The 18306-nt window shown below is 40.8% G+C and overlaps 1 protein-coding gene across 2 annotated transcripts in view; it reads left to right on the top strand.

The window, feature by feature from the left end:
* The window catches only part of CLCN4 (chloride voltage-gated channel 4), a 33632-nt gene extending 16138 nt beyond the window's left edge, over positions 1-17494 (top strand). The window contains exons 5-12 of one of the 2 annotated variants that reach the window (XM_009903819.2): positions 792-914; positions 2474-2680; positions 2773-2853; positions 3299-3844; positions 5923-6109; positions 8820-9218; positions 11717-11933; positions 13380-17493. In XM_009903819.2, coding sequence (XP_009902121.1) covers positions 792-914; positions 2474-2680; positions 2773-2853; positions 3299-3844; positions 5923-6109; positions 8820-9218; positions 11717-11933; positions 13380-13470 — 1851 coding nt within the window. In that variant the 3' untranslated portion in view covers positions 13471-17493. Of the gene's footprint in view, positions 1-791; positions 915-2473; positions 2681-2772; positions 2854-3298; positions 3845-5922; positions 6110-8819; positions 9219-11716; positions 11934-13379 lie in introns of both variants that reach the window. The other variant, XM_054163408.1, reaches the window with a different exon arrangement.
* The last annotated feature ends 812 nt before the right edge of the window (positions 17495-18306 follow it).

Raw genomic sequence — 18306 nt, forward strand, 5'->3', positions numbered from 1 at the left:
GTTTTGAGCTGACCATTGAAGACAGGTTGGAAAGCTTGAAGGCCACTCCTTGCTATGCTTTCACTATGGCACCGGGCAGTCAGTTGTTGCTAATATCATTAGCATTTCCAATCTATCAGTAAAGCAAAGCTATTAAGTTTGAAGAAATGTTTTATTATTGACTGTAGAGCTTTTAAAATATCAGGGGGAAAAAGACTGAGATGTGTCTGCATGGGATCTGCCCAGCTGGTGTGTTTTCAAATGATTTTTCAGCCCTATCATCAATAGTGTCATGTAGAAGGGAGGGGTTTATTTATGGATTTATGCTTCCCATTTGTGACCTGAACTGACTAGATGTCATTTGAAAAGATGAGCATCTGCATGGAGACCTTTGAATACCAACTCTCATGAAAAGATGTATCCCCTGCCATGGGGATGAACAGAGCAGGTTCCTTCATTAGGTGCTTTTTTATCACCAATTACTTTTGCCCTTATGGCAGAATTGTTTGATGTTGTGGAACCTTTTGTGCTTAGCTTAATTTTTCAGCCCTTGAAAGATGCTCTGCTTAAGGTGCTTGGGACCCTTGCAAACAGATTTTATGGACCAGGCTAGATATATATTAGTATGCTGCTTATTTCCATGGTTAATAAAATTGTTGGTGTATATAAAGTTAGTGGTCCTTCCTGGGGAAAGCCTGCAGCTAGCAAGTAAATGAAAAGGTCATGTTCCATGGCATCATGATCCCTACTAGAACTGTGAGAGTTGCCAACCTGCATTTGTCTAACAATGTTTGTTACTGTTATTTTTCTAGGGTGCAAGTGCTTACATTCTAAACTATTTTCTATACATTATGTGGGCTCTATGTTTTGCTTTCCTGGCAGTCTCCCTGGTCAGAGTGTTTGCTCCCTATGCATGTGGCTCTGGAATCCCAGAGGTGAGTTTCTTTTTGTGTGTGAATATCCAAATAAATCAAACATTTTGCCACCTTTTCCCATTGGAGAGCTGTACAATGAAATAGCATAGGAACAAGATGATTGTCTTTCCATTTCACCTACCTTAATGCCTTTGTCTAACATCTGTTGTGGTGCCCATCTACATTTTTTGCAGTAGAAAATGTCCAAAAGCCACTGAGGCAGCTTAATGTACGTCCTGCTTCATTGACAGAGCTTGGAGTAACAAATCAATGGCTTCCAGCCATCACTCTGGGGACACCCAACTTTTTGTGGCCAAGACACATACTTGTTAGAAGATTATACAGAGCTTCCCTTGGATTAAGTTATTTGGGCCAGTTAAAAACTGGACATTTTCTAGGATAGGCTTTAAATAAAACCAAAATAAATTGGGAAGGGAAGAAAAAAAGAGGGCTACAAAGTTTCCTAAGTTACTGAAGATGTGAAATACCCATCAGCTGGGATGCCTGAAAGGAAAACGCCTGCAAGTTGTGCCCTTGTACAGAATGTCATGCTGGTGTGACAGCATTTTGCAGCCACAGTCTCTGCTTGGTTTTCAGTATTTTGCCTATTGAGCCTTAGTCTGCATCTAAGCTATTAGAATGAGAAGCTGTGTAATTCAAGCAGCAGAGCTGCTCCAAGTGTTTGAAATCCAGACCCTCTTTTATTACAAGTGCTATGGAACCACTTGGATTATTAGTTAGGGATCTGACAGAGTCAATAGCCCAGATTTTAGAGGTCTTGGCATACTTCTTTCCTTCGTCTCTAGAGGCATCCCAGTCTTTCATAGACAGTTAGGAAAAAAACCCAAGCACAAATATTTTGATGTGTTTAAATAATTTCCACATTTCCAAGCAGTCACAGGCATGTGTTTGCTACATACTTGATATATTGATGTTTCAAAAAAAGTTTTCATAGTTAACTGTAAATCTAATTTCCAAGTGGTAGATCTCTCACATGAGGTGATGCTCAGCTCCAATTTATTCCCAGGGCTAGAACTCAAACCCAAATTCCACCCTGCAGCCTGTGTATCGCGCATGTGTGTTGTGGTCTGCTCTAGCCACTCACATCCAAAATAAAGAGAACATGTGCAGAAATAAGATCTTTTGGGCTTTCTCATCTAGTAACCCTTGCATGCCCTTCCAAATATTCAGAACTTGTTTTTTTCCTTACTTCAACTGGCAGAAGTCTGTGGTTGTTTATTTGCACTTTCCCCCCTGGTTTACTAAAACTGAGCCTAGTTTAACTGTGATCCTGTAAGACAAAGAGATATGTGAGGGTTTTGTATTCTCATTCATCCCTGTGAGACTCCTTACCAACACAGGGGACCACCCATAACAGCAGTAAAGGTGTGGTCTGCTTAACTCCTGCTCAGATATCACTGGGAAGGTTGCCCTACCTGTGGTTTCTTTCTCTCTGCTACTGTCTCTTTTCAAGCAATCTGCAATTTGGTAACTGCACTCACTGGTGTTTTAACTCCATTGGCAAGTTCAGAGTAGACAAGGTTTCTTCAGCTCTTAAATGTGTTCTTCCTGCTTTCCAGATAAAAACCATCTTGAGTGGGTTCATTATTAGGGGCTACCTGGGAAAGTGGACACTTTTAATCAAAACAGTCACCTTGGTTCTGGTGGTATCTTCAGGCCTGAGCCTTGGGAAAGAGGGGCCGCTAGTCCACGTGGCCTGTTGCTGTGGAAACTTCTTCAGCAGCCTATTCTCAAAGTACAGCAAGAATGAAGGAAAGAGAAGAGAGGTGAGATTGGCTCCCATCATCTCTATATTCCCTGTCTGGATACTCAGTGTTTCAGAATACTCATGCCTTGTATGTAAATATTTGCTTTGTAGGTGCTGTCGGCGGCAGCTGCTGCAGGAGTTTCTGTTGCCTTTGGGGCTCCAATTGGAGGAGTGCTTTTCAGTCTGGAAGAGGTGAGACCTGACAGCTGACTTGCTTCTATGAATGCATTTTCATTTGATACCTTTTCCTAAGATGCTTCTGCATTTTTCACATACTTACATACTTACTTTTCTTCTGATGCAAAAGTGTTTGATTTCTAGTTGATTTCTAGTGTTTCAGTCTAATTTGAGGAGAAGAGCTCCAGCGTTCAGCTTGCTGCTGCATGGGCCAAGCTGTCAAGCATTTGTCATCATCTCTAGGCAGCAACTTTGCAATTAGATTTGTTGGCTTTTAACTGGTTGTTGCTCCCTATCTGAAATCTGAAAATGCCTTTGCTGATACTTTTGTGAACCTGTTTGGGCTGTGGTAAGGACTAATGCCCTCTCTAAAATCAGATGAAGCACACAGCAATGGCAATTGAAGCTAACACCCTCTGTCACACTCAGCAAAGCGTTTACAGCTTCTGCTTCATTTTAGGTCAGCTACTACTTTCCCCTGAAAACCCTCTGGAGGTCATTTTTTGCTGCTCTTGTGGCTGCCTTCACACTGAGGTCCATCAATCCTTTTGGAAACAGCCGTCTGGTCCTGTTCTATGTGGAGTATCACACACCCTGGTACATGGCTGAGCTCTTCCCCTTCATCCTGCTCGGCGTCTTCGGTGGCCTGTGGGGGACCCTCTTCATCCGATGCAACATTGCCTGGTGCAGGAGGCGCAAAACCACCAGACTTGGGAAATACCCAGTCCTGGAGGTCATAGTGATAACAGCTATCACTGCCATCATTGCCTACCCCAACCCCTACACCCGTCGGAGCACAAGCGAGCTGATCTCAGAGCTCTTCAACGATTGTGGTGCCCTGGAGTCATCGCAGCTCTGTGACTATATCAACGACCCAAACATGACCCGACCAGTGGATGACATTCCTGACAGACCTGCTGGCCCTGGGGTCTACACAGCCATGTGGCAGCTCGCCTTGGCTTTGGTGTTTAAAATTGTCATCACGATATTCACTTTCGGCATGAAGGTAAATCAGGGGCAGGTACAGAAGCTGATACAAGCACAAGGCACAGATGAGTTGCTGTCAGTAGCTGTGGCTTATCTGGCAGGGTTTGTGTGTCTCTGACCTAGACCCAGTGACACAGGTGTCATCGAGATGCCTCCTGGTTGACCTGCCTGCCAGCAACTTGCTCTGTAGGTCCCTGTTGCAGCAGAGGGATGAGCCCTGCTTTTCCATTCTCTATTCATCTGCAGTTGTCTTTCAGTTCTCACAGGCTTAGGGACTATTTACTATTATTTGTCTTCTTGGATTAATGACTTAATGTGCCTCAAGGTAGCTATGCTTAGGGAAGTAATAGTTTAAAATTCACTGATTTACACATTTAACATGTCACAAAACCCCTAAAAATAGCTGAAACATTCTGGTTTTAATCTTTTTAAGCACTGTAGCTTGGAAAGAAGTAGGGAATGAGTGGGAGAACTTTGCTTTTGAAACTTTTTACTTCCACTCCTCCAACTCTTCATAAATGAATGATGAAAAGCCCAAGAAGAATTTATCCAAGCTTTCAATATGTCCAAAGCTGTTTGTGGTGAATTTTATAGATCTGATTGCTAGTGCTAATGTAAAGCACATATCTGTGTGTCTGCAGCTCTCATTATCTGAGCATTTGATTCTGGATTTGACTACTGCAAATGATGAGAGTTTTTTCAGAATTATACACTGTGTTTTATAGCACAATCAAAGCTAAAGCATCTCAGCTTTCTCTTAAATGCTGCACTTGAAGGAAGATCCATCTTTTAGAAGGACTTTTACCTGAAATATAGTAGGAAGTTGTTGGAGTTTTGTTTTTATTTTGTGTTTTCTCCACTTGATAACAAAAAGTACTGAGTGGTAGGAGGCCACTCAGGACCAATGACTTGAGTCCTGCAGATTTCCTGAGCAGGGAGAGTAAGTAAGAGTTTCAGAGCACTTGGATGTTGCAGGTCTAATATTTCTGGAGGGGGACTTGAAGAGATGCCCTTCACTGCATAAACTGATTTGTGGCCATCAGCCAGTTCTTATACCTGTTCATTTGTCTAAAGACTTCTGATTTTGCTTCTTTATTTTATATGTGGTTCTTTATTTATTCTGTCTATTAAAAATTTGATAGAAGCTATTAACAGTTTCAAGTGTACAGTAAAAGAACAGATAAAATAGCTTTACCTGCCAAATACAGACAACTCAACCCAACTGTATCAGCAAAACTAACCCTATATGGGGGGGGAGACAGCACTTCCAGTTACCAGCCCTAGTCCCTCTGGGACATACTGAGGTTGTTAGTTTAGCTCCCCAGGAAGCTCAACGTGTGTTTTCATAATTAAAAAGATATAACAGCCTTTCCTTTCCAAAACCAAGAACGCCATGAAAACCCTTACTGTGTATCTGAGTTGTCTTCTCCATCAGGATTTTTTTTCTCCAACTTACCCAAGGAGAAGTGATTTTTTCCCCCCTCCCTTCTCATTTGAATAGTGTATTTTAGTGATCTGAGACTTGTCTGTATAGGAGACAAGACGTTAATGATTCATATTGTTTCATGGAAAATATATAGCAAACTGAGATGAAGAAATAGCTGTCTCTGAACACAGCCTCCTTTCTCTGGATCTGTATTGTGCATTTGACATTTACTTTAAAATCTGGCCTCATTTAGCCTGAAAGAGTAGTCATGAAAGTATAAAGTACTCTGTGTGACAGAGGGTGAAATCATGATCTTATTTGCAGTTAAGCTTATTCTCAAGCCATGATGAAACTACCAGCCACTCCTGACTTCCTGCTGAGAAAGCAATAAAGGCAGGATCAGGAGCATCTTGACTTTAGAAACAGACTATTATTCAGAAACACAGTTTATCAATTAAATTCAGTGAGATGCAGCAGGTAGGAGTCAAAACTACTTTTAAAACTGCTTTAATATTTTATAAAGGTATGAATACACATGTAGCCATGCTATGGCCTGCTTGGCTGGTATTTAATAAGGAAACTCTTACTGCTAGTAGTAAAAATTATTTGATCAATAAGTTCATTACCAGTCACTTTTGTCAAGGTGCTCATGTGTCTGTATTTTATTCAAGATCCCTTCAGGCCTTTTCATTCCCAGCATGGCAGTTGGAGCCATGGCTGGCAGGATGGTTGGGATTGGAGTAGAGCAGCTGGCATATCACCATCACGACTGGATCATCTTCAGGAACTGGTGCAGACCTGGGGCAGACTGTGTCACACCGGGACTTTATGCTATGGTGGGAGCAGCGGCTTGCTTGGGTACAGTACCTGCTGATCATTGGTTTGTGCATGAATACCACTGATGTTTGGGGACCTATGAATTGTCTATGAGGGCTTTATGTTTGTGTTAGGTACTGTTCTAGCATTTCTGGAAGTAATGGAAGTTGAGAAGTGCTAGCCTGAAGGAAGGGCAGCTTCCTCTAACGGTCTCTCCAGTGATATGCCAGATAGCAACAGAGAGGCTTGCAGTCATCAATGACTACTCCTTGTAATCTGCCAAAAAGCGCATACAAGGAAAGAAAAAAGTAAAGTTAGGCCACAGGTTTCCAAGAAGGAGTGGTTTTGCCTGCTTTTCCCCCTCCTTTAATGTAATGAAATCCACTGTAGCTGGATTAAATCTGCTTCTTTGTTTAGACCGTGCTCTTTCAGAGCAGGGGACAAACTTCATAGTTCTGGCCAGAATTTAAGCTACACAGAGTTAAAAATTCTGCGTCTTATTGTGGCTGTGTGTTACACTATGGCCAACTGGACTGATTTTGGTTTGAGTTTGATCATAAGCCAGTATCTGATTACATCCAATCAATAGAATTTATTGGATATAACAGGAATGATCTGTTAACTATTAGAGCAAGACCATTGAATAATACCTCAGATATCACATTTCTAGTCACAGAGGCAACAGGAATGTTATAAGCATACCATCTGAACATGTTTTTGCCTGATCATATCTGTCCCCTTCTATGCCCCTTGTGTGTTTTGCCTCCTTTTTTTGTTGTGGTTGATATTGCCATTTGATGATGAAATAATAGTGGGGAGGCATAATGCATGATTAGTGTAATTGGGTAGATTTGAAATGAGAGGTGCACTCGGGAAAGAGCTGCAAAAGTTTCAGTTTTGGAGTCTCATAAGAGAAAAGCAGGATTATTTGTATGATCTGTTATAGGGGAAAGAAGGGTGGGATTTGATTGTCTAAATTTAATGTCTGTAGTGTAGACATCAACATCTGAGCTCACTGTGTTGATATCTTTTGCAGTCAAAACAAAAAAATGAGGTACTGGAAAGATTGGTCTCATCTGGCAATGACCAGGAAAATGAACAAATGAATTTGGCCTCAGAAGGGCTTGTTTTTCTCCAGAGATTATAAAGGCAATCTGGATCACCCCTTTGGATGTGAACACCTACAGCAGTGTAGGCCCATTAAAATAGCCTAGGATGAATCTTGCTGTCAAAACCAGTAAAGTGCTTCCTCTTGTTCATAAATGTTCATAATATAGGCGATACACATGCATTTTGCTCTGATATTCCAGCTGATGGTTGGCAGTCACATTCCTTTTTGAAAGGTCTGAATTACAGAATCAATAAGGTTGGAAAAGACCTCAGAGATGATCAAGTCCAACCTGCCACCCAACACCCCATGACTAACTAAACCATGGCTTCAAGTGCCATGTCCAATCCTTCTTTGAACACCTCCAGGGACAGTGACTCCACCACCTCCCTGGGCAGCACATTCCAATGGCAAATCTCTCTTTCTGTGAAGAATTTTCTCATCACCTTGAGCCTAAACTTCCCCTGGCACAGCTTGAGACGGTGTCCTCTTGTTCTGGTGCTGGTGGCCTGGGAGAAGAGACCAACTCCCTCCTGGCTACAACTTCCTTTCAGGTAGTTGTAGATCTAATGTAGCTGTAATGATTCTGATAGTATAGTGACACAAACAGGAGAACATCACTGCTTGTTATTAAGCCCGAGACCTGACTCACTCAGTGTTTACTCTGCTCGCAGCTTTTCAGAGTCAGAAGTTTAAGGCATTCTTCAGATGAAAGTCATATCCGGATCATTGTGTTGAATAATCAACAATTGAATTTCCCTGCATGCTGCTAGATTAAAAGCATCTTTTAATGAACTGTTTCTGATTTCTCTCATCTAAAATGGTGCTGTATTTTGAGGCCTAAAAATAGCAGATTTATTACATTTACCTTTTGAACAGAGGCAAAGAAATGTTACCTAATAATTCAGTCAGTGATACATAAACACTTGTCTGCAGTTATGTGATTATTTTTATCCTTTAATGTAAACTGAAGGAGTAAAGAACTTGCTTATGGAATTGATACTGAAAGACTAGATTGAAAAACACAGCCACAACCCCATCTACAGCTGCACGCCTACATGGCCTCAAAGCAAGCTGTGTACAGTTCAAACTGTGTGTTATACTGATATAAAAAATCAGGGTTTAAGCTGTAACATAGCTCTTGCAGTGGCCCTAAACTGTCCTCCTGTAGGATTTTGTAACCATATCCTGCCCCAAAATAATGCTTAGCTTTCTTTTTAATATGAATGTGCTAGGTAAACCAATGTGAAGGCCAGCTCTCAGTGCCCCTACCTAAACCCTTGGGACTTAGCTGATTCTTGGGAGGATTCAGGTCTAGTTTCTCAGGTGTATAGCTGATCTTTGGGTATGTTTTCTTGTTTGATAGCTCTGTCTTTTAACATTCATGATTTATTTCTCAGTGCTAGCCTCTTTGTCTTGAGCAAGTTCACACAGTTTGGTTTTTTTTTGCATGAAAAGCACAGCAAACAAAAAATATCTCTTTCTCCAGTGAAATAAGCCCAAAATGCTTAACAAAGTATGATGCCAAAGTACTTAGAATGTGTAATCTCATGCCTTTTTGAATGTAGCACCCAAAATTATAAATGACTTTCTTCGTGGGTTCCAGAGCACCAGGGGAAACTTGACTACTTTCCTTGTCGGCAGGTGGTGTTACCCGAATGACGGTTTCTCTGGTGGTGATTATGTTCGAGCTAACTGGAGGCCTGGAGTACATTGTACCTCTTATGGCTGCAGCTGTCACAAGCAAGTGGGTCGCAGATGCCTTTGGGAAAGAAGGGATCTATGAAGCTCACATTCATCTGAATGGTTACCCATTTCTGGATGTGAAGGATGAATTCACCCACCGAACCCTGGCAACAGATGTTATGAGACCAAGACGTGGTGAAGCTCCTCTCTCTGTTCTGACGCAAGACAGCATGACGGTGGAGGATGTTGAGACACTGATCAAGGAGACTGACTACAATGGCTTCCCAGTAGTGGTTTCAAGGGACTCTGAGAGGCTTATTGGATTTGCACAGAGACGAGAGCTGATTCTTGCTATAAGTGAGTACAGTAGCAGAGTATGTACAAGTTTGATTTTGATGTTACCAGTTTTGAAGAATGGGTAGATAAGAGCTAAACCTAACTTTTTGGCCCAAGTCTGTCTTTTACTAGTTGCTATAACCCATAGCTGGATTGTATTGCAACTGACCAGCTGTTAGACTTCTACAGACTTGACTTTTTTTGGTTTAATTTTGCTGTTACTTGGAACAGTACAATTCTGCAAGAGACAACAGAGGTAAACCTGCCAGAACCACATCAGGAGCCACTGCAGCTTCAAACTTCTTGCAGTTTCCATGGGCTGCCAGCAGCAGCTGGGGCAGTCATGTGAGCTACCCCAGTGTCATTCTTTCTTCATAAGAGGGGCACTAAACATGCTCTATAAATGCATCCAGTCCCTGAGAAGGAAATGGCAATGAAACTTCCCTGTACTCTAAAGCACCTTCAGGAGGATTGTATGCTTCCACTGGCTCTTGTTGAGCGGGTAGGGAGGTCAGGTGGGTAGGTCACACTCTGGGGATAGATGTCTGCATTTTAGATGGCACCTACTTTACAGACTTACAGAGGGGAGTATTTGACCCTGCACAACTCCTCTTGAACTTATCCAGCGCAAGAGGCATTGTACAAAAGGCAGAGCCTTGGACACAAGCCAGGTGGCCTGTATAATGTATTTTTTTCCAGTGTGGAGTTGAGAGAGCAACATAGTTAATGTAGGTTGTGAACTCTGAACTCCTGAATATGAGAGGCCATTTCACATTTGGGAAAGCTAATTCACTCTCTGGCTATGACAAGAGCCTTCTGCATAGATTACTGTGTAAAACCAAGCATCATCATCCATTCATTTTGCTCTTTCTGTTAAACTGTATCTATTTTTCTTACCCAATTACTGCAAGAATGATCCATCTTTCTGGTTCACCTTTGCTCTAGCTCCCCATTCCAGCGAGACTGCATACAAATTCCACCATTTATTTTGTCTGATGCTGCTGAATTTGTTCAGTAGTACTACATCATTCAAATTTCTCCAGAGAGAGGTTTGGCTTGCAAGAGTGAAGTCATGGCTTTGGCTAATCACTGTTGTCCAGGTCATTGCTGCTTTGGGAGCAGCAATGTGGTAACTGAAATGCTTTGGGCGCAGCTTCGGGAAGGAAATACCTAGCTGTCAAGGGTTTTATCAAAGCGTAGGAGTTACCTTGATTAATGTTACCTCTTAGCACAGATCATATATCAAAGATCTAGGCAGGCATATTCACACTTGAAATTAGATGTATGAATCGAAACAAGATGGGGCAAAGTTAGCATCATTCCTATAAATTCCAGTAGGGCTTGTAATAAGTGGGGTGAGAAGGTTGAAAATCACACACTGTACTGATGCTAGGTTTGAGCCAGCACTGCTTCAGTTCCAGAAATGTTACAACACAATGATCATTAAAAGGGAAAAAAAATGCAGCTGGAACATGTTAGAAATCATTACTGTCTACACATTACAAGTCACAGGAGTAGGTTTTTGTGCTTTGATTAATGGAAATGAGCTCCAAGGATATACATACACGCTTTGAGTATGTCTGATTTGCTACACCTCTCAAGAACAGAAGCAATCTATGTTAATCATAGATAATAATTCAGCTATTTCCACAAGTTTGATAGAATCATAGAACTTTAAAGGTCATCTAGTCCAACACCCTGCAGTAAGCAGGGGCATTCCAAACTAGATCAAGTTGCTCAGAGCCCCAACAAGCCTGACTTTGGATATCTTCAGAGATGGGGCCTCCACCACCTCCCTGGGCAACCTTTTCCAGTGTACCACCACCCTCACAGTGAAGAACTTCTTCCTAATGTCCAGTCTAAATCTACCCTTCTGTAGTTTAAAACTGTTGTCCATTGCTATGCCTTTGTAATTTATACAAAGAGTTAAAACTTCAGAGCCAAACACATGATGTGCATATTCTGGGGTAAGAAAAGTTGTCTGTCATTTGGAAATCCATTTCATATATTGTTCACATTCTGTTCAGTAGCAATATGGTAATATGGAATATGTGAATTTCTCTTTCCCTGGCTTTCTGTTTATAAATCCATTCACAGTGCCCAGGTTTCCCCAACTCCACTGAGAAGTCTGGGAACAAACACAGTGCTCCAAGCCAGCTGGGACCATACACAGCTGTTGACTCCACTGCTGGGCATGTAATAGAAGTTTCTGTTGTGATTCTCACAATGCAGACACAGAGTTACTTGAACTTGACAGAATTTGGATTAGTGATGTTTGTGAATACAATAAGCTGCATGTTTCTTCAGAAAACATTATCCCAACCAAGCAGAAGTGTGTGTTTGTAAAATATCACTTTACATTTGCTTTAAGGGAGCAGTGTCTCAAGGAAATTCTGGGACCTCAGTGTGTTTAAGGCAAACTGCAGCTACTGCCTTTGCTTTCCGAAGACCAGCATTTTTGCTTTTCTTTTGTTATCAAGACTAACTTAGGTGTCTTCCTTAATCTTGCTGTTGTACAGAGAATGCAAGACAGCGCCAGGACGGAGTGGTGAGCAACTCCATTGTGTACTTCACCGAAGACCCCCCTGAGCTGCCACCCAACAGTCCCCATCCGCTGAAGCTGCGGCGCATTCTCAACCTGAGCCCTTTCACTGTCACCGACCACACCCCCATGGAGACGGTGGTCGACATTTTCAGGAAGCTGGGGCTCCGGCAGTGCCTGGTCACTCGCAGTGGGTGAGTGCTTAGAGAGGCTCCAGAGGGTTTTTCAGCATTAACAAACCCACCATTTTTCCTGCTGAAAGCTAAGAATAGACAGTAGCCAAGTAATCATCACCTCTGAGACAGGCAAGTCAATATTTTGATGTTGTCTGTTCTGTGAATGGAAGAATAAGGGAAACTGACCCAGTGTCTCTCCAGGGCAGCAAAAGAAGTCACACTCAGAACCTTAATGGCACTGGCTGGGTGTCATGTTTATTTTGTTCTCCCAAATCCTTAGTGTATTCTCATTTAGATAAGGTAAAGATAAATACATAATAAACTTTCCCAACTCCTACTATAGTTTAGCTTTCAGCAGAGGCAGATGTAGTGGCACAAGTAGTGTGGTGTGAAAAGAATGTGCCTGTTTCTAGACATCCAGCTAGAATAGATGCTTGTGAAGACTGTGATAAAGATGTCCGTGGAGGAAAATTGGTATTTTCAGCTTTTTAAATGGAAAATTAAAGAGTGTATAAACCAAAAGTCCACTAAAAAAAAAAAGAGAGAGAGAAGAGCTGAAGTAGTATGGGCAAACATGAAATTAGGAATCTCAATGGGATTTGAGCTGTTTTGGGGATCATTGCTCATACCAGGATCTATCAGCAAGTATAAAATTCACAATAGGATAGGAAAAAAAACCCAAAACATTTTCAAATGTGGAAGACTAAGTTAGTATTCTGCAAAAAGCCTTTTTATTATTCAAACATATTGCATATCAGCTGTTACTATCAATGCAGAAAATAAGAACCATTGTCAGATGGCTGGATTTGGGTTTTAATCTTGATTTCTAGCACTTACATGAAATGAAACGTGGAAGAACTGTAGCAATGACATAGGTTCAAAATTCTGTGCCTCATGGCCTTCAAAGATTCAAAATAAAAGGCCTTAAATACTGAGGGTTAGGAAACTCTTGACTCTTGGGGTCAGACATTCCACAGGCCTCTTCTTTCTTGACAGATACAATTTTTGGGTTCACATAAATGAGGGGTTTTCACTCAAATTTGAAGTAATTATGCTGTTGGACAGCAAAAGTTTAAACAAACTGTGTTATAGCTTAGTTTGTAGATCACTAAACCCCATGCTCAAGCTCAGGGTACTATCACCTTAGTTGTGTGCTGTTGGTCTTCTATAGCCCAAGCCTAAGGAAACTCCTTACTTGGTTTTTTTTTTTTTGTACAAAGTATCTTACTTGTAGCTTCTCACTCAGTCAAAACCAGGTAACAATTTCATCTAAGATCATGCCCAGGGTAGTAAAAATACACCAGATGAGAATGCTTTTTGTAAAAGATAATCATTTGGGAATGGATGCAATGAGCAATGCTATGTGGAGACACTCACACAATGTCCATGCAGCTGAACAGGGTAAACAAAACCCGGATGATATATGAGATGATTGTTGACCTTTCCTTTCCTTTTCTCCTCTAGGAGGCTGCTGGGTATCATAACTAAAAAGGATGTATTAAGACATATGGCTCAAATGGCAAACCAGGACCCTGAATCTATCATGTTTAACTAGACTGGTGAAGGAAGAAGAAAGTAACCCCAAAGGAATCCCTTCTAGATTAACACAAAGGCTACGATTGGTATTTCATTTTGTTTAAAGAGAAAATGTAACGTGTGTGAGGAATGGCCCAATATGCCTCTGACAGAGGGATTGGATGCAGGATGGCACTTATTTAATGAGGAAGGCAGTTTAGAAGCTCTGAGCAGCTGCAGACATCAAGCTGTGTTTCCTTAATGAGATTCCTAACAGCACAATTGGAGTGTTGGTCTGTATAAGTGATGTGGTGCTTAGAGACCGAGAGCCAGGCGCACCAGTGGGGTGCATCAGTGTTCACAGTAACTCCTGAGGCAGGTGTGAAGACCAGCAGACACTGTTTATGTATAAGCTGTTGCGAGATGCAAAGATCTATGTTCCAGACTGAAGAGTGTGTATGAGTAATGTCAGTTGCTTTTATTACTGAAATGATGGCTACTTATTTGCTACTGAATTACACCATTTCCATGAGAGGAAAAAGGGTCATATTTTAAAGTGGAAAAAAATTGTCATCTTCATTTATTTTTATAAAAATTAAGTGAATCAAGACTGGAGTTAAAGGAGCAAGAACACATTCCAATTCACTTCAAAACGCAGTGTGCCCTGCTCCCTGCCTTAGTTGTTTGATTTTATAAAGCTTAGCATTTCTGTCAATCAACTTCCCGTTGTTAATATTGAAATGTTACCTATTTGTAAGGCTATAGTATTTCTCTATGCAACTTTGCATACAGGTACTGTAATATTTAGTATTATGTTGTTTGTTGTGGACAAAAAAACCAAACATGGAAGCCCATGGAGAAGTTTTCAAAAACACTAAAGGGAGACTGTTATCCATTTCTCTTCGATGTTAGTGGCAAGAGGGTGGATCCCTCCCTCTCTCCCTTTGTGTACATCATATTTTTTCACAAACTAATGAAGTTCTGCATTGATTCCTGATCCTCCATTTAATTCCTTTTCATCACTGCCCTTTCATGACATTGGTCTGCCTTGCCAAGAGATTGCTGAAGTAAGCAGTCACAGATATTTATTCTGTTAGCAGATCTACTCTTCATGCATCTGCTAGTCATAGGACTATGGAATCCCTCCCCACAACACTGGCTGGATAAGACCAAAGGGACTGAGAATGCTAATATGGATGGCAAAGCTTTAATTATTTATCTGTTTGCAGCAAGAACACAAGATTTAACAGCCCCTGGTAGGGACCTCCAAGTCACTCAGGTAGAAGTGCTAAATTTTCCTAAACCCTCATGCTGAGCCTTTGTGAGATGCATAAAGTCAACCTTGTCTATGTTAATATACTAGCACTTTAGTCACACTGCTGTCAGTAAGAGATGGCCAAATTCTACTGTCAGTAACATGCAGTCCACACTGTCCACTGTTTGCTTTATGACTACAAACTTAAATACTGGAAAGAGAACCTGCATCATTAGATGCCCTGAATCACCTTCAGACCCTCAGAGTCTGGTCACTTCATTTAGACTTCAAGGATCTATGATATTTCTGTTTGAATTCATACAGACACTGGTAGTTTAAGGTCATTGCATCCAGATGGTCTTCACGGACAGAGATGAGTGGAGTTCTTTCATACCAGAAGAGCCTGTTGCTTGCTCCAGACAAAAGCCAGACTGTTGATCCAACTTGTAGGCAGTCTGTGTGATTATTGTGTCCCTGGACTGAGAAAGCTAGCCAGGTGCAGCCTGAGCAAAATGCCCTGCTTCCCCCTGGCATGTGTCCCACTGCATTCACACAAAATATGGCCCAAATTGTATAAGTAAGAGAAACGGAAGTAAAAGGGTAATTTTAATCTGCTAAGTACTCCATTTAACAATGGTGTTTGCAACAAACTGACATGAATATATGTTGCTCTGGCCAAAGCCTGTAAATGCTGCAGTGTATACAGAACATCTGCAGTACCATTTATTATTGAAGGGATATTGTTAAAGCTGTACAACTGAACAAACCTTTCCTTCTGAAAATAAGATATACAACATACAATTTTTGTTTCTTATGTTTTCCTCTGAAGCTAGCATCAGCCAAACTCATAAAACCCAACCAATTCAATATCTAAGCTCATAAATACTGAACTCCCTCATTTTGACAGAGATACCTTCATAAAATCAGTCCATTCCCATAACTAAACCTAAAACTACTAGAATCTAAGGGATTTGGACTAAGATAAATAAGTTGAGTTTTGAGAGCAATCTTGTTCTGAAATTAAAGCTCAAGGACTGTGTTCTGCTTTTCACTTTTATCATTCTAGATGTTAATACATACATGTTTGATGAACATTTTATCCATCTTCCTTTATGTTTACATAGGAAACACAAGTGTGTACTTTCCCCACTTGAACACTTCTAATTACTTCTTTTGCTCACAAACCAAGAGCAGTAAGTTGGGAGTGAATTCCTCTGCTACTTGAAATCAAAGTCAAGGCTTCATATATGTCAGGGAAAAAGAGAGGTCTAAAGTCTTCTCTGTGAGTGAAAGAAATTTCAGGCCATGATGAGTTATAATGTAGTCTGTGGCAGAGCTATGGACTACATTCATACTGCTGAGGGCAATGTTTGCTAACAGGAACCAGAATGATATATCAACACTGGAAAACATTGTAATTTCCTGAGAAACAGACATGGAATCAACTAACTGAAGTTACACTGGCCATAAGCAGGAACTCATTTGGGTATTGCTTTTGTTTATCAGCTTAAACTCAATCCATGGCTATTCACAGGCATAACAAGGAGCCCTCAGGCCTTAAATCAGGATCCATGAAGGCATCATGGTGGTTTGTAAGAAAATACCAAAACAGAAGGAATTGAGGTGCAGTTTCATTGATCCTGGAACTACTGCCCAAGCAGAAGGCAGGTAAATGCGTGCACAGATCTCCTCTGTCAAACATGTCCCTCTTCAGGTGGAATGGTCACGGTAAAAAAGCTTTGAATGTGTAACCATGTACTGCTGCTGCTTGTTCCAGTGTCTGCTCAAGATATTTTCAACCTCCTTAGAGCAGGGATTGATACCTAGCTGTCCAGAAAGAGCACGGTCATATCTAACTTCAGCTACTTGGAATTATCAAGGCTGAGATGATGCTAGAATGACAAATAGAGGTTTGAAACTGCACAGATGTTGCTAATTAGAACATTTCCTCCACGCTGCAGTCTTCATTGCCTACCTGAGTGTCTGAATGAGAAACACTCTTAATATAAATGAGTAACACGTTTTTTCTCAAAAAATTCTGTTATTAAGTAATGACATCATGTATTTCCCCATAACGAGATCATTGCCAGTCAGTTTTCCATCTGTACCCCCAAATATGTCTGAGAAGTTACCAAATAGACTCCAAGAGGCACAGATCTCAGCCTCATGTATTTATTTGAGGTTTTAGAGCTCAATAAAGTCATGTAGCCTGACAAATCCGAGTTACGTCAGTAGTTTAGTATACAGTGCTCACTCTATGGAACCTCAGCTCAGTTCTTGTGATCAGGCAGTTGGACTTCAAAGACATCAAGCTGAAAAGAGAACAAAAACCTCTGGATGATACAAGTTCAGTATTGTACCTTTGTTTTGCATGAACTGTGTTCAGTTACATTCAGCTTCTGATGTGTACTTGAAGCAATCTGTACCAGAAAGTTTATTATTAAAGTTCAGAATGTGGATGAGATTAGCCAGACTCTTTGGCTGTCACAGTGATGCTAATTATTAGCTCTTTGCTTTGACGAAGCAGAAAAAGAATGTTTAAGGAATACAGGAGACTGACTGATTCCCAGTTAATTATGACTATTGTTTTGCTTTGGTTTGGTGTTATTTTTGTTGGGGTTTGGGTTTGATTTTTTTTAATTGTAGAAAAGATGTTGCAACTTATCAAAAACAATGTTTGGACTCTATTTTTAAAATAAAACTGACAGTACTGGAAACACTTCTTGAACATCTTAGTAATTAGAGAAGCATTTAATATTTCTGTGTGATTTTGATGTTTCCTTTTTGCACCTATAGGAATAACTCACTCTTGATGAATGATCTAGGATACTTAGCTATGGTCTAGCTAATATTACATTACTAAAGTTTCCTCAGTGGACTTTAAAGAATCAGTCTTGATGGTTGACTTTTTCTGGCATTAGAGATAAGTGGTTTTTATTACAACATCATAAAGCCTCTATTAAAGAAACCTAAAAAGAGAAGAAAAAAGTTTTTTCCTACCAGCTTGTTCCATTTGTGATAATCATGGAACTTCTTTAAAGCTAGATGTTGCAAATCCCTCATCTTTTAGGTTTTGTGTATACATTTCAGTTGCTAAGCTCAACAGCTGAAAGTGGCAGGTTTGATCATGCCCATTTAATTGGTTGAAATACCCCTGAAATCTCTGTCAGGGTAGTAGCAAAGAATATGGGCTTCATCCTGATTAACATACCTACCCAAGAGAAAGGCACAACGGCTTTGTGCAAATGAGACATTAATCAGTGGTTTATCCAAAAGAAACATTCTAGAGCTCCAGGGAAGAAGTTTGGTAAAATTGATATGTCAGCAATATCCTAGTTTAAGTTAAATGTCTCAGTTCAGAGGCTGATACTGGAGTCCCAGGGCCTCCAGTGTCTTCCATTGATTATTGTGGCCCTAACACAGCATCCACTGGAAAACCAGGAGCTACCAGGCACGCAGCAGCTTCAATAAGTAATAATAGTTCCTGTAGTTTGTATTTAGCCATGAGGGACCGAACCTTAGACCTACCTGTCATCACTTGTGATGGCACAGCTGGGAAATAGAAAAGAAAATGTTGAGGGCAATTCAGTGCTGCCCACAATTGCTGTGCACCATGTGTTC

Source organism: Dryobates pubescens, chromosome 8 (assembly GCF_014839835.1).
Source record: "Dryobates pubescens isolate bDryPub1 chromosome 8, bDryPub1.pri, whole genome shotgun sequence".
Lineage (NCBI taxonomy): Eukaryota > Metazoa > Chordata > Aves > Piciformes > Picidae > Dryobates > Dryobates pubescens.